Source organism: Marasmius oreades, chromosome 1 (assembly GCF_018924745.1).
Source record: "Marasmius oreades isolate 03SP1 chromosome 1, whole genome shotgun sequence".
Lineage (NCBI taxonomy): Eukaryota > Fungi > Basidiomycota > Agaricomycetes > Agaricales > Marasmiaceae > Marasmius > Marasmius oreades.
This window is the reverse complement of record NC_057323.1, coordinates 4,336,199-4,354,095: the sequence shown is the minus strand read 5'-3', so window position 1 is coordinate 4,354,095 and position 17,897 is coordinate 4,336,199. Positions and strand designations below refer to the sequence as shown.

Sequence of the window (17,897 nt, the reverse complement as noted above, 5' to 3'; positions counted from 1 at the left end):
CTAACACGCAGGCGTATTTGAGCAAGTAAATTTGGATTTGCACATTTGTCCTGGATATGGTGAAAACACGCTCACTGACTATTGCGCTGTTAGTTTAAGAGATGGCGCAATGTGGTGAAACCTATTTCGAGGTCATCCTTAGAATTCCACCTATCGGGGTACACGGTATCTCTACTTGCCACTGTGAGAGGAGATATTCAGAATGGACATCGAAAATCAGTTTCACTTCTTTTATCACTATTGGATCATACACCTTCTAGAAAGCCATAAATCTTCTTACGCATCACCGACGAGGCACGCCCCTGCCTCTTCCTCGCAAAGCTCTTTGTGCTGTACCGGGTGGTGCTTTGGGACCGGTATTCGGCTGAGATCAAGGCATGTGAACAAGAATATCCCAGGAACCAAGAAGTCACGACATACCTGCTCACTCTGGGGATTTCTGACTGTTTCATCCACGCTTAAGATAAGGGAAGCGGCTTCAGTAGCACTACTGATTGCATTGAGTTTGACAAGTGCAGGCTCCCAAACGAATGCATCCATATTGTCCCGAACGCCTGAGACGCCGTCAACGTCCACACCATACCATTTCTCTCCATCGGCGTGCTTTTTCCTGAGTCTGTTCAGTATATCTGTTGAGTCGATGCCGGCGTTGTCACATATCTGGCGGGGAATGACTTCTAGTGCCTTAGCGAAGGCAGCCATGATAAGCTGAAGCTTTCCCGGTATCCTCAGAGCATGTTTTCGGACATGGGCAGAAAGGTCCATCTGGAAGGAGGAGGTTCAGACAGAAGAATGGAAGGACACAAGGATCATTATACCTCGATAGCTCCCCCTCCAGCAACAACGTCGCCGCTCTTTATCGCTCGCTTTACTACCATAATAGCGTCGTGTAAACTTCTCTCTACCTCTTCAATGAACTGCTCTGCTCCACCTCGTAGGAGAAGTGTGCACGTCTTCGCTTTTGGACAATGTTCAAAGAGGTTATATCTCTCCCCACCGATTTGCTTTTCCTCGTAAGAACCGCATGTTCCGAGGTGTTCCCTAGTGATATCCGAACATGTAGATTGGATTGAACCACCGACAGCTTGCACAACTCGTCGCAAGTCACCGGCGGGAACGCGTCCAGCACAGAAAATGTCGCGATCAGCGAAGTACTGGGTAGCTAAATCACCGATTGGAAGCTTGCTGAGGACGACCTTTGCACCGGTATTCTCAATAGCTTCTAATTTCCTGTAGATGATCTCCCATTCGGCATCGACGATAGCTTGATACTCAGAAACGGCGTCAACCCGCACTTCGGCGTTGTCTTTCTCTGCCTTGAGCTCGAGTTCCACATTCAAACAGAGAATAAGGGGATTTTTGAAGGACTTGGGTTGCTGTTCAGCTCCGGCGTAGGTGAAAGTTTTTTTGAAAGCAACACCTGCGACCAGCAGCGAGTCCTGCATTCCGCCTCCAGGAATTTTTTTGACGCCGATGAGAGATTCGTCCAGGTCGTCTTGATCGAGACATTGAACAGCATCAACGACCATGTTTGCAAAAAAGGGTTTTTCGGAATGTATGAGTTTTGATGACATCGATGTCGACGCGCATTTGAGAAGGAGTGAACGGAATCGCCTGTGAGATATAGAATTGTCAGACATCGTAAAAATCAAATGAAACCTTCATACTCGGGATCTGATTTATCGACAGTAGTTTGAATCTGCTTGATTCGTTCGATCGCCTGATATATTAGAGTTTAGGACTCGAGGTATTCACATTGAAAAAGCACTGAACTCACCAAATCGGCCGCTTTCCTGAAACCTTTCATAATTATATGAGGGCTCACACCTTCCTCAATATATCCTCTCACTTCCTTCAATAACTGTGCAGCAAGAAGTACTACAGTAGTTGTACCGTCTCCAACTTCAGCATCCTGTGCCCTTGCAATATCAACCAACGTCCGTCCAGCCGGATGAACGATCTCAAGTAGTTTGAGAACAGTTGCTCCGTCATTCGTAATCTGGGCTTCTCCACGTTCAGAAACGATAAGCTTGTCCATCCCTCTCGGACCAAGGGTGCTGGAAAGGGTTCCTGCAATTGCAAGACATGCCGATATGTTTGAAAGTAACTGAGGAGTTCCTTGAGACGTATCGGTTCCTTCTTTGAGAAGGACAACAGTCGGTTGCTACAAATACTTCATTAAAGATAGAATTTGCAGAGAAAAAATTCGATTCACCATCGGTAACCCGCGCTGCATTTTGGGAGAAAAGGTAGGTGTTTGTTCTTGTTGTCCGATTACTCTAACGCGTCGTGACCGCTTCAGACGCGTCGGCTAAAGCTCTGTCGCGTTTGACAGCTTTCTCAAATACCGCCATGGACGATTCCCCCGATGATGGACCCCCTGCTGGACTGTTCTTTGCAGACTCTGACGAAGATGAAGACGTCAAAATGAATGGACCACCGTCTCCAATCTCAGACCAAATCGAGGATGCGAAACTCTTTTTGCATGACAGTGACGATGAAGGCCTTGAATTTGAGCGGGATATTTTATCGAAGCCACTCAAAAGGATGAAGTCAGAGGACAATTTGAAGACTGACGACGAGATGTTGGGTATCGAGAACTTGCCACATCCCTCTAGTCCGTGTAGTTCGATCTCAGAGCACATTTCTATTTCCTCCGAGGGTGACGAAGAGAAAGCCGAAGTTATTAAACCTCCGCCGGCGAAAAAACGTCGGATATTTCCAACACCACCACCTACTGCACCGCCAGCCTCAACCGATGATGTAAAATTCCCTGCGTTTATTGGGGAATTCCTCGTTGTGAATGCATGGAGTACAGTGTCAGGCAAAGGATATGTCAAGAGGAATGACATCGTGAGGATAGCAAGAGATGACGATGATTCCAATGCCTCCTCAAAGTCCGGAAAGGAGAAGAATGGCGCGAACGGCAAGAAGAAGTCGGACGGTAAAAAACAAATGTCGTTGACTTCGATGCTGAAGTCAAAGCCTGCAAATTTCAAGAAGAAAAAAGCTGATACAATTGTGCGGCTCGTCAATCAGAAGGGTTTTGGTGAGGAGCAGCCCTATTTCTGTTTTACCAATTTGAACCTCTTTTTGTAGAATTCGGTCGCTTGCCGCAAGAGGTTTCTTGGTGGGCATCAAAACTTCTCGATCTGGGTGAAAATCAAGGCTACGTATGCCGTCCAACTTTTACTGACGTCTAATAGGTGTCGTCGAGCTACGCGCCAAAATGACTGAATGCCCGGACAAACTTAACACCGGCTGTGAACTGATAGCCTCTATTGACGTTTTCTTGCTCCCTTCCGCCTTCGCTCACAAAGATTCCGCAAGTTCCGATAAGCCCACCATGTTCTGGGGCGAAGGGATCGAAACAGCCGAGGAAACAGCTCTCCGAGAACGCAAAAATGCTATGTTGAAGATGTTTGATGTGCTTGGCCTTCGACCGAAGGCAGGTGCCAGCGTTACTGGGAACAAGGAGGAAGAGCTCCAGCAAGAAGCGACGCAGATCTATACCCAGAGCCAAGCCGGGAAGAAGAGAACTGAAACTGTGGGCGACGGCGAAGAGATTGAAGTCGAAGAAGGCGAAGAGCTTTCTAGTAATGACATCAATATGATATATAGAAAGTGGGTCCCCGTTCCCAAAATGCTATACCTTCCTATGTTGACAGACGGAATCGCAGGGCGCAGCATCACGATCGCCAAATGGGTACAATGGAACCTGCAGAGTCGTTCGCACTACAACTTCGTGGATACCAGAAGCAAGCGTTATTGTTCGTGGTTTCGATGCTCACCCTCAATTCCTTCTCACCATTGTCACTCTTTGGTTTGCAGGTGGATGAATTCCGTAGAATCAGGAAAGGCGGATGCACGTGAACCGTCTTCGATGCATCCTCTATGGAGCGAGTAAGAGTTATTATGCGAAGAGTATCGTCAAAGCGTGACCGCGTCGATCCAGATATCTGTTTCCTATTCAGCCTAGCACAGAGGGCATTATCGATCTTACAGATGAGAACGAGCAATATTTCTATTTCAACCCTTATTCAGGAGAATTGAGCTTGGCTTTCCCTAAAGCGGAGCGCAATTGCAAGGGAGGGATTCTAGCGTGAGTACTAACGGACATATCGAAACGAATCCATTCTCACTTGAGCTCACCTTTCTTCACGGCAGAGATGGTGAACATCGTTCTTTTCGTTTCCATTTGTACACCTCGCTGATGCATGTTTCATGGCTATCCATCACTCGCTCACAGAAAGTAAGTGGACTTCACCTAGATTTGAGTGGTGAGACTGCTGATGGTATTCATGCAGTGGGAATGGGCAAAACTATCATGATATCCGCCCTTATTCAAACCACTCCCGGGACCGATGAACCGATAGATGGCGCTTCCTCTGCTACAAAACATCGACAGCTCAAACTCAACAGTGCTTTCCGCCCCATCACTAAACGTGCGAGACAACGATCAAGGCCACCTTCAGCAACGCTTATCGTGGCACCTACCTCCTTGATCAACCAATGGGCAGAGGAAATTGAAAGATCTAGCAAACCTGGGACTGTCGACGTGCGGGTTTGGCATGGGCAGAATCGAGATGATTTGGAGGCCTTCGTCGAGCATGAAGAACCCGAAGAGATAATCGATGATGAGGATGAAGAGAAGCTATCGGAGAGGAAGATGTCCCCGATCAAAGTCGTCGTAACTTCCTACGGTACATTAGCTTCGGAGCATGGCAAGTCGGAGAAGTCGTCGTCTTCGATCTATGATAGTAAGTCCAGGTGTTCCTTACACGGAGCAATAACTGAGGGTGTATCCAGTCGAATGGCTCAGGGTTGTACTTGACGAGGCACATGCATGCAAATCTCGAACAAGTAAAACCGCAAAAGCCGTTTACGCACTGAAGGCGAGACGGAGATGGGCCGTAACGGGTACCCCGATTGTAAATAAACTTGATGATTTGTTTTCACTTTTGTGAGTGATTTACCCATTAGGACTATCTCTGCCTTTGACCTTGCTCGCGTCGCAGGAAATTTTTGGATTTCAAGCCGTGGTCCGACTTTTCCTTCTTCCGATCGTACGTGGTTGTCCTTCGTTCCTTGAATTGTCTTCTTGACAATTTTTTCTCCTAGTTTCATATCACTCCCATTCTTGGCGCACGATCCGAAAGCGATCGAAGTCGTTCAGGTCATCTTGGAGTCGATTCTACTGCGAAGAGAAAAGAATATGAGGGATGAGGATGGGAAGAGGATTGTCGAACTGCCCTCAAAAGAGGTATGTAGCATCATCCATTCCATCTGTTTTTGTTCCTCTTCAATGTTCCAAGAATGATTGATTGTGCAGGTCAAAATTGAACTGCTCGAGTTTTCACCCGCAGAACGAAAGATTTATGACTCAATCTACTCGTCTGTGAAACGTAACTTTGACTCACTGAACGCGAAGGGACTGTTAAGCAAGAACTACACTAATATTTTGGCTATGATTATGAAGTGTGTCTTCCTCCCGTCCTTATTTTCACCTCGTTCATCGCTCTTTGATAGGCTTCGCCGGGCTGTTCTTCACCCCAGTCTCGTTTTGGACGAAGGTGGCCGGGCACTTTCACCAACCGGTGATGGTACAGTTGACGTTAACGAGTTAATCAAAAAGTTCAGCGAAGATCAAAGTGCGGGAGATGATGAAACGAGCAACGTTTTTGCGGAGACAGTACTTGTGAACTTGCACGAGGACGAAACGGCAGAATGCCCAATATGCCTGGACGTTATGGATATGCCTATGGTCATTCCCGAGTGTATGCATCAGTGGTAAGTTCGGAGTTGTTTGACAACGCTATATATCCTGAAGCTTCGCGGATATGAATCCAGCTGCAAAGATTGCATTATGATGTATATCGCAACCTGCGAAACCAAAGGTGAAGAAACGAAGTGTCCCAATTGTTCTCGGGGTCCTATCAAGGTTGATTACACCCTGACATCGTCGATTTTCCCTTCAGCTAATCCCTTTTGTACTTGTTAGCAAACTACCCTGATGGAAGTCATCCGTCCTCCGCCATCCTCGCAAAACCCACAACCGGAGGTAATCCTTCGCCGAAATGATTTCACTTCCTCTACAAAGTTGACCGCTCTGACGAATCACCTCCGTCGGTTGCGTGATCAAGATCCATGTTTCAGAGCTGTGGTATTCTCCCAGTTTACAAGTTTTCTTGATCTCATGGAAACAGGGATGAGGAGGGAGAAGTTTGATTATTACCGTTATGATGGGTCTATGGATATTAAGAAACGAAACGCGGTGATTACTGCGTTCAAGGAACCATCACGTACGCCGAAAGTTGCGCTGATCAGTTTAAAGGCTGGTGGAGTGGGGTTGAACGTAAGTATTTCTCTCGTGGTGTCTGTGTCAAGCTGCTCATTGATATCTCCAGTTGACAGTTGCGAATCATGTCTTTATGATGGACTGTTGGTGGAATGCGGCCACTGAAAACCAAGGTTGGTCGTGGTTCAGTGATTGTTGAAATGAACCAAACTAACGATTCGTTTACAACAGCTATCGACCGTGTTCACCGACTCGGGCAGGAAAAGTCGGTCTATGTAACACATTTTCTTGTAAGTCACGTCGTTTTTTTCTCTCTTTTTCCCCCTGTCTCCCTCCCCGGTCCTTACTCACTTTATACATGTACATAGATATCCGATACGATAGAGGGCCGTATCATTCAGATACAAAAACGGAAGACGGCTATCGTGAAGGAGGCATTCCGCGGTTCGGGTAGTGGGAATGGCAAAGGGAATCCGGAAAGTATTGAGAATCTGAGGATTATGTTTGGGGAAAAGGATTGACTTGGATCTATGAAGGTATTCTATATTTTGGTTGGCAAGAATAGCGGATGGAATGTCTCATGGCAATATCGGGGTTTATCTTATCTTACAAATTGCCGGTGACTATGCCACATGTTGGTTCAAAAACGAGCTGAAGGAGATACAATCTAGCTACAGAATTGTAACTGAGCATGGCAAACTCTGGATCACCACGCGCTTTTTGCCGCTCGAGACCCGGTAGAAGCCGCATTCTGTCCAATTGCCGTGGGAGCTACTAAACCTATCTCAGGGGAAATTTTTCCTGTCATGGGAGTAATATTTACGTTCTGCGTGTCTCTGGAACCTGCCACAGACCAAACTGGGAGGTAATAATGTTTGGGTATTTGAAGGAGGTTCATCTCCTTTGACTTGTTCACATCACCCCCAGCATGTCTAATCCTAAACTCTTCCCACTCCCCACCTTCGACTATCTTGGTATCCAGCAGCCGCCCACGGATGGTGTCGACGCGATCAAGATTGTTCGGGAATGGTTCTCTTCCTTCACCCAGCATGTCAGCTCCAACAATGTCGACGGTGTTACTAGCCTGTTCGCTCGCGAGTCCTACTGGCGCGATATGCTAGCACTCACTTGGGATTTCCGAACGTTCATCGGTCGAGATAAGATCCAGCAATTTCTTACCGATCGATTGGATTTATCCCAGCTCGATGCTCTGAAACTTAGAGAGGATGCGTTTCTGAGATTACAACGTCCCGGTCCTGATCTAGCATGGATCCAATTCATGTTCGACTTTAAAGTCGGCAAAGTAGGAGTGGGAATGGGGATAGGACGATTGATACCTCAATCGGATGGCTCTTGGAAGTGTCACTGCATGTTCACGAACCTCGAAGGATTGCAGGACTTTCCAGAACAGATTGGTCCACGGCGTAATGATCAACCCAGCCACGGTATATGGACGAAGAAGAGGGAAAAGGAAGTCGCTTTTGAAGATCGAGAACCGGCCGTATTGATCATGGGAGGGGGACAAGCCGGATTGGAAATCGGTGCTCGTTTGAAAGCCCTGGGAGTGGACAATCTGATTGTTGAGAAAAATGCCAAAGTTGGTGATAACTGGAGGAATCGATACGAGGCGTTGTGTCTTCATGATCCGGTCTGTGAGTAAAAAATTGTCTTATCGCTGAAGATTTCGTGTCTTTCTAAGTCGCGTTTCCAGGGTATGACCACATGCCCTATCTCCCGTAAGCCTGTAGTATGACGTGCGGGAAGGCAGCGTTGCTCACTTTCACCTCAAAAGTTTCCCGCCCACTTGGCCGGTTTACAGTCCATCTGTGAAACTTGCCGGCTGGCTTGAGGGGTATGCCGAAGCCATGGAATTGAACCTCTGGACGTCATCGACTGTGACTAACGCATCTCTCAACGAACAGACCAAGGAATGGAAAATCACTATACAATTCGCAGACGGAAAGGAGCGCGTGTTCAATCACGTCAAACACTTTGTCTTTTGCACTGGTCTCGCGGCTGGTGTACCCAACATGCCTTCTTATCCCGGAATGGTACGAGAATTCGCGTCGATCCATTCGATTATATATCGGTATTCATCGTTTTCCGTATTCAGGACCAATTCAAAGGGCAAATCATTCATTCGTTTGACCATAAAAGCGCTGCAGACCATGCTGGGAAGAAGGTTGTCGTCATTGGTGCTTGCACTTCAGGTGGGTCGAGCCGTTCTTTTGAACTGTACTGTTTGTCCAACTGACTCGCCTTGCAGCACACGATATCGCTGCTGACTTCTGTCTTAACGGGGTTGGTACGCAGAATATTCGTTACCTCGTATTGTTCAATCACCGACGAATATTTTTAGATGTAACAATGTACCAGCGTAGTTCAACCTATATCATGAGCACTAAAAATGGTTGGAAAGTACTCTTTGAAGGTCTGTGATCCTAACTCCAGGAATAGGATAACGCACTCACTACTCTCGACAAACAGATCTCTATACCGAAAATGCTCCACCGACGGACCTTGCGGATAGACTTAACGCATCGTTCCCTAATGAATTCTTACATTCCGGATTAGCGCAGCGGCAGGTCAAAGCAATAGCCGAGCTCGATAAGTCAAGTGGATATTTTTCCTTTTCAACTTCATTACTGACTTTTCCCCCTTTCTGTTTTACAGACCACTCTTAGACGGTCTCGCAAAACGTGGGTTCAGAACAAACTGGGGTCTGGATGGCTCTGGGTTTGGGCGACTTGCCTGGGCGAGAGCAGGAGGGTATTATTTGGGTAAGTCTCACTTTTTGGCCATGATACAGGTCTGTTTGGATCGGTTCACTTACCCTGTTTGTTGTAGATACTGGAGCAAGCCAAATGATCATCGATGGGAAGATTAAACTCAAGAGCGACAGTAAACTGGAACGCTTCACAGAGACTGGACTTCGGTTCGAGGACGGGAGTGAGTTGCCTGCGGATGTCGTTTTGTTTGCTACTGGGTATATGCATATATTGTGGTCCAGTGAAGGTGTTCCCGTACTTATCACTCTCTAAATGTCAGGTTTGGTGACGTTCGGACGTACATCCGCAAGATCTGTGGGGAAGAAGTTGGTAACAGGTGCAAACCGATATGGGGCTTAGACGGAGAGGGAGAACTTCACGGGACATTCAAGGATTTGGGTGTGCCGGGGTTGTGGTATATCATGGGTCAGTCGCGCGTTCTAGTGTTTGGTGTGGGCTGATAAGGCCATTTCGATATCTCAGGTAATCTTGCACTTCATCGGTTCCATACGAAGCACGTTGCACTTCGTGAGTTGTCTTTTTACCTGTAGTTCCCCATACTCTCATTATTTCCTACAGAGATCAGAGCCATGGAGGGAGGCGTATTTGGGACACGGTATTCACCGGATCCGTGAAGGCCCGAGAGGGTGTTCACCGCCTAACAAATAGCATTACCAAACCAGGCATATACCTGTAGTGTAAGGCGAACAAAGTCAAACAGTAGCTGAGAATTGGAATGCACTCAAGTCTTTGATCTCCAAGAGAGGACTGACCACCGACCTCCATTGCCCTTTCCCACCTCTTCGCAGTATGATTTCCACAGCTGAGCGACTGTCTTACCAGCCACAGCGACGAATAGTGCTTCTTCGTCGTACTCTACGTCTTTCATGCGTTCATTCAGCTCACGGACTTTACTCTGCCCAATCCAGTCAAGGAAGTATCCAGTTTTCTCGTATCCATCGTCCCATTTGTCGTTCTCTCCACCACTGCGTTTCCAGTGGGGCGGAGCTAAGGATGTGTGAAGGCGAACGAAATCTGGCATACCAATCTTTAGTAAAGTAACGTCAATGTGTTGTCGGGAGAACTACTCACCAGCAACACCTTCTATCAAGCCTCCCGGACACGTCCCTTTCGCGTTATATTGCCAACAATGGACCATTTCGTGTGTTAGAACCCCCAGAATTTCGTCTTTAGCTCTCTTCTCCGAATTCTTGATGTGGTTCAGAGAGATATGGATTTCCTTCGCCCAGGAACCGGTGGTATATGCTGTTCCATCCATAGCTCGCAGAACTAGTAATATAGAATCGACACTGGAAGCCTCCAGTTGAGAACAGATTTGCCAAAAAGCTTCACCTGGGAGCTTACTCATTAGGAGCTTTTTCGGGTTCCGCGTAGAGCCATTTGAATGTCGAGGCCATTGCCTCTTTCAGAGCTGTGATCGGGTTGATATGTTCAAAGAAAATTTTGGCTCCTGGATCTTCGAGGTCTTCGACGCGAAAATTTAACTGCGGTTCCGGCCAATTCGTCGTCGGATTCCTGGGTCGGGGAGGGGGAGGGACGGGGATATCCAATTCATGAGAATAAGCTTTCCAGAGAGCGTGTACCGACTTCCCCGTCACTTCAATGAACATTTTCTCGTCGTATTTCGCATCCTTCATACGTTCGTTCAACCCACGTAGTTTATCCTCACCGTGCGTGCGTGCGATCCAGTCGAGGAAATATCCAGTGGTTTCGTATCCGGCGTCCCATTTGTGTTTATCTCCCCCATTTCGTTTCCAGTGAGGTGGGTCCAGTGAAGAACGTAGGCGAACATAATCTAAGAGATTAGGTAAATTTGTTCAGATGATATCGAAGGAGCACAGTGCGTACCTGCAAAGCCTTCAATTAAACCTCCAGGACACGTCTTCCTTGCATCGTACTGATAGCAATGTACGATTTCGTGTGTGATAACACCCAGGATCTCTTCCTTCGCTCGGGCTTCCGAATTCTTGATGTGGTCCAATGAAAGATGGATCTCTTTCTCACTTGCGCTTCCACAGGTATATGCAACCCCTTCCATAGGTCTCAAAACCAAGAGTATTGACTTGACACTTTATGAACCATAAGGAACCAGAGTCCCGAGAGCAGACGGTTCTTACTTGGTGGGTACCTTGTCAGGGGTACTGTAGAGCCATTTGAAGGACGATAGGACGGCATCTTTCAGCGCAGGAAGAGCCTCGACGTTTCGGAAGAATAAAGAAACACCTGAATGAGATAAATCGTCGACTCGGAGGTTGAATTTTGGGATTGGCCAATCCACCGGTTCGTTGGGTTTTGATGGAGGAGGAGGCATATTGCGACGTAAATCTCCCCTTGATCAGCTCTACATACATCATTGGATATATTTTTCGCTCTTTCAATGGTATTGCCACTTACATGCTTACAGTCTTCTCTTCGTGTCTCACACTAGTGCCGACCGTACATACTTTGTCTTTCCATCTTCTCTCGGATGAGATTCATCTGAGAAGCTCCAGAAATCAGCCGCAACCGTATCGTCGCATATGCCCTCGGATGTCTGCTTGTTTGGACACCCAGGGACACTTTATCGCATATTAGTATATACTAATTACAACAGTCAGCTGGGAAAGAAACGAAAACGAAAGCAGATAAGCAGGAAAGAAAGACCAAGAAATAAGGGATACAATAATTTTTAGAGCACCACAGCAGCATCCAACGATAGCAAATCAATTGGGAGGGACCTCGGTGATCGAGACCGTGGCCACTACCCCCAGTCTTCTTCCAACTCCCTGGCTAAAAAGTCATCTTCGATATCATCATCGTCATCTTCTTCCTCTCCGTCGTCCATATCATCCAGTACCCTCAATTTCGGGCTTCGGGCCATAGGTGTCGCTCGGCCGCTGCCCTTGCCACTACTGCTGTCATCACTTTGCGTCCTACTGTCAGTTTGAAGATCCTCTGCGCTGATCGCCTCTTTCAGCCTGGAAAAGCCAGACCTATCTGCAGCAAGTTTCTTACGTTTGGACAACGGCGAGCGAAGTACATCAGTTTCTCCGTTGAGTCCAGCTTCTGAAGGCGTCAAGCTTCGTAATCTTTTCCGCTTCGGGCGAGGAGAGTTGTTAGCACTGATCCACCAAAGTATCAACGATCAGCAACTTTTCAAAAGTTATTGACGTTGTTCCTCGCACCTTATCGCACTATTCGATTCATCCGACCATTCATCCTCAGAAACATTCCCGCTCCGTATTCCACTCCTCTCACTTTTTATATCAATCATATCCTCTTCTTCATCGTCACTCTCAAGCATCGCGGCATCAACCTCGTCGTTAATATCACCCCAATTGATTTGGTCAACTGAAAAAGACCCACCACCTCTTATCCCAGAGGTAGACCCACCCGTACCACCAGCTTCTAAATCCCAGTCCTCATCGTCATCGATATCGGGATCAGATGATATTTGATTAAGACTAGTACTGGGACTACTGCTTGGCCCTGCCACGGGAGGGTCGTCAAGAAGGTATGGCGTTTCATCTTGATGTCTCCAGAGCGCTATTGAATCCGTGAACCAGGCCAACCATACGACCTTGACGTTCCCTCTTTTTCGAGCGGCTTCGACTTTGACTGTCCCGCGCTATTAATGAGTTCTTAGGATAACATGAATCAAACGGAAGAACGGAACCCTGACCTTAGCGGCGACGACGTGGGTAATGTCGGGAGTGAGCTCTGTTGAACACTTTGCACCGAACATGTGTGCCATTCTCCATATTTCCGTGCTCTCTGCTCTGGTATCGAGAGGTATCACGCTCGAGAACAACAAATGTACACGTTTCAATACCTCGGATCTTATGCTAGGTATGATTCGCTAGGAAAAGTTGAGTTGATGTCGGTCGAGCTCAAGAGTTGTACTGACTGTCACATCGTATGCCACCTCTTTCTTTGATGTCCTCGACTTGTTCGACTTGTGGTCTTTAGATGACTTGTTGTCATATTCAGTAAAAAATCGTCGATGTATCTCGTCCAGGAGCTATGAATACACGGTCAATGCCGAAAAACTGTATCGGACAGAACCAATAGTACGCACGTTATTGACGCGATCCAGTTCTCTATCATCATTCTTCAACAAAGCTTTCCGTGGGGTCTTCTGTTGCTTTGCTACTGGAATAGGCACAGCTTTATCCCTGCCGTCGTCCGGGTGATCGCTCGACGGTGAGCTTTCGACATCGCTCGACGGTGTTTCAGAGTGATAATTTTCTTCTACAGGGGCATCTTGGAGTTCCTCCTGGCGCTTAGCCAGAGGCCGCTCTTCAACTTGAGCTTCGAGTGCGAGCGAGTTCTCGTTCATCATAACTTCTTTCGAGAGTTTCGAGAGTTTCTGGGTATCCTCAGGTTGAGATGGGGTTAGCGGGTCTGGCGCCAGGACTTCAGATCCTTCTTCGGATGCTTTGGGAGGAGCTGAGGGAAGATGTTAGGAGAGTTTCACCAATGATTGTAGAAACTTACGAGCGTTTGGTGAGGGCGTGGCACCTGTCAGGGGCTCGAGTTTGGGCAGAAATGCAGAGTTGATATCGCCAATCCCAATAAAGAATTCATCTACAAATGATAATAAGACGGGCGTTCTTGAAGTGGACTGGACGAAAGGAGACACGCACAGGGTATGACTTTGATGAGATTTGGAGACCATTCCCAGACGTCAGCGCGGTCATCGATGATGACGACCATAGATGTATCGCAAGGAAAGAGCCTCTGAAGGCTTTTTTGTGTTAGACCTAAGTGTCTTGTGAGTTGACTCGAAATTAAAAGAGCAGGATTTCAGCTCACTTCCACTCTCATCTCGGCTAAGTAATCGTCCCCCGAATATGGATCCATCGGGATCTATGGCAGCACAGACTTGTTCGGCGTAGGCACGAGTGCCCATGGTATAAACGTGCATTTCATATTTCGCTGCGTTCATCTTTAGAAATTCGTTCCAACCAGGTCTAATATTAAAGCTAAGTATAATCGCGTAGCATCGGGGTAACGGTAGGAGGACTCGCCTCGGTTTGATGTAATACATGCATCCCTGGTCCAACGCCTTGCCAGCAGATTTACCCTTCTGCGACGAGCCGACACCGAGATATTCAGGGCCCAATCTGAATTTCTTTACATCCTTAAGAGCCTCCCAGTTCGGATTGCACTCTTCTTCGTCGGAAGCCTTCTCTGAGCCCTCAGCATTGGAGGTTTTCTCGGCGTGTTTGGCCTCCCAAGCTTCGCCTTCTGAGATCCATTCACCAACAGTAGGGTCAACCGTAGCGTGTACTATTGTTTGATCCAAATCGACGATGAGGGAGAGTTTCCTGGAATTCAATAATCGTTCTGCAGTCTCCCGCTCAATTCGTTGGGCTTCCTCTAGAGATACGGTCGGGCCAAATGCAGAATGAGTCATTTGTATAGATGCTCTGGATGCATCCGAGAAGCCTATATAATCCGAACTGGAAAACAGAAACGACCCAGAATAAGCTCTAGTATTTCGGAACAAGTTCTGAGGGTACACGCACTTTGTCATATCCTTTCCGCACAATACGCATAGTCCGCCCAATTGCATTCCATGCTTGCAGGGTTCAATGATGACAACAACAGGTTTCTCCTTCGCATGTCGTTGGGATATCGTTTCTCCTGGCTTGATATTCCATTTCTGAAGAGATCCTTCGATAGCACAATCCCAAGTGCCAAAGCGGGTCTCGGGTTTGGATCCCGAAACACGCGAAAGAGAAGTGAATGAGTAGCTTAGAAGACGTCTGCCGCGTTCAACGTTTTCCGCAACGTTTGCGTCAATAGAAGTGATCTTTATAGGATAAGGAAAGGATTGAGGAAGATAGAGCTCAGTTGGACTGGGCTCCATGAGTTCAGCGCTTTCGGCGGGTCCCTTGTTGAACGTGATCGTAGTTCAATGTCAGGGAAAGTTATTGGGGGGCGGATCAACAAATTATGGTTATCGCTGGCACTACATACACAACATTCCTATTGAAATCTCCTTTCAATTCCATCTTCAGGGCACTCGTATCCTTCTAATAACAGTTTGACGCCGTCTTTAACAACAACTCGAGTCTCTGCAGGACCTCCCCATTGCACACGCGGCGTCCAGATAACCAAATGAGCTCCCCAGTGAGCGAGAGCAGTCTGATACAGCGCAACGTCTTTCTCAGCGTTCAGGTTCGAATACGAGTGAAAGAAGGAAGCTATTATCCTCGACGAAACATCTGCGTTCAATGAATGGAATCGGCGAATGAGGTCGACCTCAGCGCAGAACTGACCGACATCCAAACCATGCAGGCCAGGCTTTGCAAGTTCCCAATCAATGATAAAGATGTGCTTGATATCAGAGCCACCGTCATCGAGGTCAAGAAGTATATTACCGGTCCAGAAGTCGCCCATGACGAACTTGGAAGGGTCAATGAGCAGGGTTCATTGGAGTCTCGGGTACAAAACTCACGTTCTCTTCTGCAGACAGGATACCAGCCGAAATCTCCTTTCCAATCTCCTCCATTTTTTTGAGCTCGATTTCTCCAATTTCAGGTGGATTCTCCGATATGTTCGACATCGGATCCTCTCCTCTGATTGTCGAACTCAACCTCCCGTAAACAGCCCAAGCAGAGATCTGCTTTCCCTGCTCATTCCCTCGTAGGGCTTCAATCAAACGAGAAACGCCCATCCTGCCCCATGTATGGTGAAGTCCACTCAGGAAACTCCCTAAAGCACCACCGATTTTCTCTGCTAGAGCAGGCGTACACTGTCCGTCGATCACGAACTGTTTGAGCGTAACAGAGTTTGGCCCACAGTCGTCCATGATAATGACATTCTCCTTCTCATCGAAAAGGTTCACTCGTGGGACTGTGACAAGAGAGCCCGGGGGATTCAAGGCGTGAACGTGTTTGAGTGCTTCAACCTCAAACCTCTTTCTGCAGTTCAGAATCACATATCCAGAGTACTCGATGCACGACTCACCTGTCTTGCCAGATCGAATGGGAATCTATGCAAGGAAGTAGCCACATAAGGCTTTGCATGCTTTACAATCACCGTGGATCTTCCATTGTATGATGTTTTCAGTTTGATTCGAAACGCATAATTCGCAGAACCGCCAGAGAGCATAACGATCTCTTCAGCAGCAAACGGAGTGCTTTCGAGATACTCTCGCAAGTCGGAAACTTTGGCGAGATCTCTCCCTATGGTCGACATGCCGAGCAGAGGTTGATTTGTATCCAGGTCTTGTCTGGCCTTTAGGATGTAAGTAGCCTCCTTAAATAAAAGACCTGAGCGTTTCGGGGCCGTTTGACAGGTTTGACTCGTTGAGATAGCGAAGGTCCGAAATCAGTTATATACTCTGTGGGTAGGTGCAGTGCTCTTGTATCCACAATATCCGCGCGCTGACAGAGCTGAACTGATCCATCTTCGTATACTGAAGCGGAAGCGATCCCACGCGTCCACTACATCTCCGAGTCGTCCGGATCCCAATTTCAGGTCGAATAACCACACAAAAGTGTTATTCAGACGGATTTATGTGCAGTCTACAACACCCAATGTCGTACTACTGGAATTTCCTCTCTATACCATCTTCTGAACGCTCGTATCCTTCTAATAAAAGCTCGACACCGTCCTTGACCACGACTCGGGTCTCCTCTGAACCTCCCCATCGCACTCGTGGAGTCCAGACGATCAGATGGGCTCCCCAGTGAGCGAGGGCACTCTGATACAGCGCAACATTTTTCTTGGCATCCAGGTTTGAATACGAATGATAGAATGAGGTTATCATCTTCGAAGCAACGCTTGCGTTCGAGGGATGGAATCGGCGAGTGAGATCAACCTCAGCGCAGAACTGACCAACGTCTAATCCCTGCAGGCCAGGGCGCGCCGCCTCCCAATCAACGACAAAGATGTGATTGATATCGGAACCACCGTCAACGAGGTCAAGAAGAATATTGCCGGTCCAGAAATCACCCATGACGAACTGGAGGAAGAGAAGCGTTAATTCAGATTCCTGGCTCATCTCGTCCCGGGAACAAACTCACATCATCTTCTGCAGATAACATATTAGCTGAAATCTCCTTTCCAATCTCCTCCATCCGTTTGAATTCTGTTTCTCCAATTGCAGGTGGATTTTCTGATATGTTGGACATCGGATCCTCTCCTTTGATCGTCGAACCTAATCTCCCATAAACAGCCCAAACACAGATTTCCTTGGCTTGTTTATGCCCTCGCAGTGTTTCAAGCAAACGTGCAGCATTATTTGTGCCCCATGTGTGGTGAAGTCCACCCAAGAAATTCCCTAAAGCGCCACCGATTTTCTCTGCTAGAGCAGGTGTGCACCGTCCATCGACCAAGAACTGTTTGAGCGTAACAGAGTCTACTCCACAATCTTCCATGATAATGACACTCTCCTTTTCATCGAAATGATATACTCGAGGGACAGTGACGAGAGACTCCGGGGGATTCAAGGCGTGAACGTGTTTGAGTGCTTCAACCTCGAACCTCTGTCTGCAGTTTAGAATCCGTACGCGATGATACACGATTACTTACCTGTCGTTCCAAATCGAAAGGGATTTTATCCAACAACTTGGCCACATACGGCTTCGCATGCTTTACAACCATCGTTGATCGCCCATCGTATGCTGTTCTGAGTTTGATCCGAAAGGCGAAATTTGCGTTACCACCAGAGAGTGTAGCGATCTCTTCGGCGCCAAATGGAGTGCTTTCGAGATACTCTCGTAAGTCGGAAAGTTTGGCGAGATCTCTCGCTATAGTTGTTGAAGACATACTGAGCGGAGGTTGATGTCGAGTGGCAGTTACTTCAGGTCTTGGGA

The 17,897-nt window shown here is 47.5% G+C and overlaps 7 protein-coding genes across 8 annotated transcripts; 2 read left to right on the top strand and 5 right to left on the bottom strand.

The window, feature by feature from the left end:
* Positions 1-127: 127 nt before the first annotated feature.
* CCT7 (T-complex protein 1 subunit eta) lies at positions 128-2,254 on the bottom strand. Its single transcript, XM_043147531.1, has 6 exons — positions 2,216-2,254; positions 1,778-2,164; positions 1,668-1,720; positions 819-1,614; positions 421-765; positions 128-364 (listed from the first exon to the last, which is right to left on the bottom strand). Exons 1-6 carry the CDS (start codon positions 2,234-2,236, stop codon positions 284-286), a joined length of 1,683 nt encoding a protein of 560 aa, XP_043016241.1. The 5' UTR covers positions 2,237-2,254; the 3' UTR covers positions 128-283.
* Positions 2,255-2,352: 98 nt separating this feature from the next.
* E1B28_001582 (uncharacterized protein) lies at positions 2,353-6,819 on the top strand (the record flags this gene model as incomplete). The annotated part of the gene is made up of 17 exons (XM_043147530.1): positions 2,353-3,049; positions 3,100-3,156; positions 3,207-3,624; positions 3,681-3,770; positions 3,832-3,903; positions 3,956-4,102; positions 4,168-4,760; positions 4,810-4,963; positions 5,019-5,066; positions 5,122-5,263; positions 5,333-5,478; positions 5,530-5,790; positions 5,851-5,941; positions 6,002-6,355; positions 6,408-6,471; positions 6,530-6,588; positions 6,667-6,819. 17 exons carry the CDS (start codon positions 2,353-2,355, stop codon positions 6,817-6,819), a joined length of 3,546 nt encoding a protein of 1,181 aa, XP_043016240.1.
* Positions 6,820-7,226: 407 nt separating this feature from the next.
* On the top strand, positions 7,227-9,701 carry E1B28_001581 (uncharacterized protein; the record flags this gene model as incomplete). Its single annotated transcript, XM_043147529.1, has 12 exons — positions 7,227-7,950; positions 8,010-8,034; positions 8,091-8,349; positions 8,412-8,508; positions 8,565-8,603; positions 8,658-8,729; positions 8,786-8,909; positions 8,972-9,078; positions 9,146-9,284; positions 9,347-9,492; positions 9,550-9,594; positions 9,646-9,701. The coding sequence occupies 12 exons, from the start codon at positions 7,227-7,229 to the stop codon at positions 9,699-9,701; spliced, it is 1,833 nt and encodes a 610-aa protein (XP_043016239.1).
* A 64-nt stretch (positions 9,702-9,765) lies between these two features.
* Positions 9,766-11,406, bottom strand: E1B28_001580 (uncharacterized protein). 2 transcript variants are annotated; one of them, XM_043147527.1, is made up of 6 exons: positions 11,205-11,406; positions 10,936-11,156; positions 10,432-10,882; positions 10,159-10,376; positions 9,847-10,101; positions 9,766-9,790 (listed from the first exon to the last, which is right to left on the bottom strand). In XM_043147527.1, the coding sequence occupies exons 1-6, from the start codon at positions 11,396-11,398 to the stop codon at positions 9,780-9,782; spliced, it is 1,350 nt and encodes a 449-aa protein (XP_043016237.1). In that variant the 5' UTR covers positions 11,399-11,406; the 3' UTR covers positions 9,766-9,779. The 2 variants fall into 2 exon arrangements, with proteins under 2 accessions (XP_043016237.1, XP_043016238.1); XM_043147528.1 differs by having other exon boundaries at positions 10,936-11,406.
* Positions 11,407-11,827: 421 nt separating this feature from the next.
* On the bottom strand, positions 11,828-14,941 carry E1B28_001579 (uncharacterized protein; the record flags this gene model as incomplete). The annotated part of the gene is made up of 10 exons (XM_043147526.1): positions 11,828-12,188; positions 12,252-12,694; positions 12,749-12,925; positions 12,974-13,087; positions 13,145-13,515; positions 13,564-13,653; positions 13,713-13,829; positions 13,882-14,039; positions 14,097-14,531; positions 14,598-14,941. The coding sequence occupies 10 exons, from the start codon at positions 14,939-14,941 to the stop codon at positions 11,828-11,830; spliced, it is 2,610 nt and encodes an 869-aa protein (XP_043016236.1).
* Positions 14,942-15,060: 119 nt separating this feature from the next.
* Positions 15,061-16,275, bottom strand: E1B28_001578 (uncharacterized protein; the record flags this gene model as incomplete). The annotated part of the gene is made up of 3 exons (XM_043147525.1): positions 15,061-15,480; positions 15,533-15,994; positions 16,045-16,275. 3 exons carry the CDS (start codon positions 16,273-16,275, stop codon positions 15,061-15,063), a joined length of 1,113 nt encoding a protein of 370 aa, XP_043016235.1.
* Positions 16,276-16,556: 281 nt separating this feature from the next.
* E1B28_001577 (uncharacterized protein) lies at positions 16,557-17,850 on the bottom strand (the record flags this gene model as incomplete). The annotated part of the gene is made up of 3 exons (XM_043147524.1): positions 16,557-17,044; positions 17,106-17,567; positions 17,614-17,850. The coding sequence occupies 3 exons, from the start codon at positions 17,848-17,850 to the stop codon at positions 16,625-16,627; spliced, it is 1,119 nt and encodes a 372-aa protein (XP_043016234.1). The 3' UTR covers positions 16,557-16,624.
* Positions 17,851-17,897: the final 47 nt, after the last annotated feature.

What these genes read in the sequence shown, in the direction of transcription:
- CCT7 (XM_043147531.1), bottom strand. Translation starts at nt 2,236, where the DNA reads ATGCAGCGCGGGTTACCGATG. An exon ending in TGCAGCGCGGGTTACCGATG is followed by an intron (nt 2,165 to 2,215) that starts GTGAATCGAATT and finishes AAGTATTTGTAG; the next exon opens with CAACCGACTGTTGTCCTTCT. An exon ending in CTGGAGGGGGAGCTATCGAG is followed by an intron (nt 766 to 818) that starts GTATAATGATCC and finishes TCCTCCTTCCAG; the next exon opens with ATGGACCTTTCTGCCCATGT.
- E1B28_001580 (XM_043147527.1), bottom strand. Translation starts at nt 11,398, where the DNA reads ATGCCTCCTCCTCCATCAAAACCCAACGAACCGGTGGATTGGCCAATC. An exon ending in CCTGACAAGGTACCCACCAA is followed by an intron (nt 11,157 to 11,204) that starts GTAAGAACCGTC and finishes TGGTTCATAAAG; the next exon opens with TGTCAAGTCAATACTCTTGG. An exon ending in CTTGATAGAAGGTGTTGCTG is followed by an intron (nt 10,102 to 10,158) that starts GTGAGTAGTTCT and finishes TTGGTATGCCAG; the next exon opens with ATTTCGTTCGCCTTCACACA.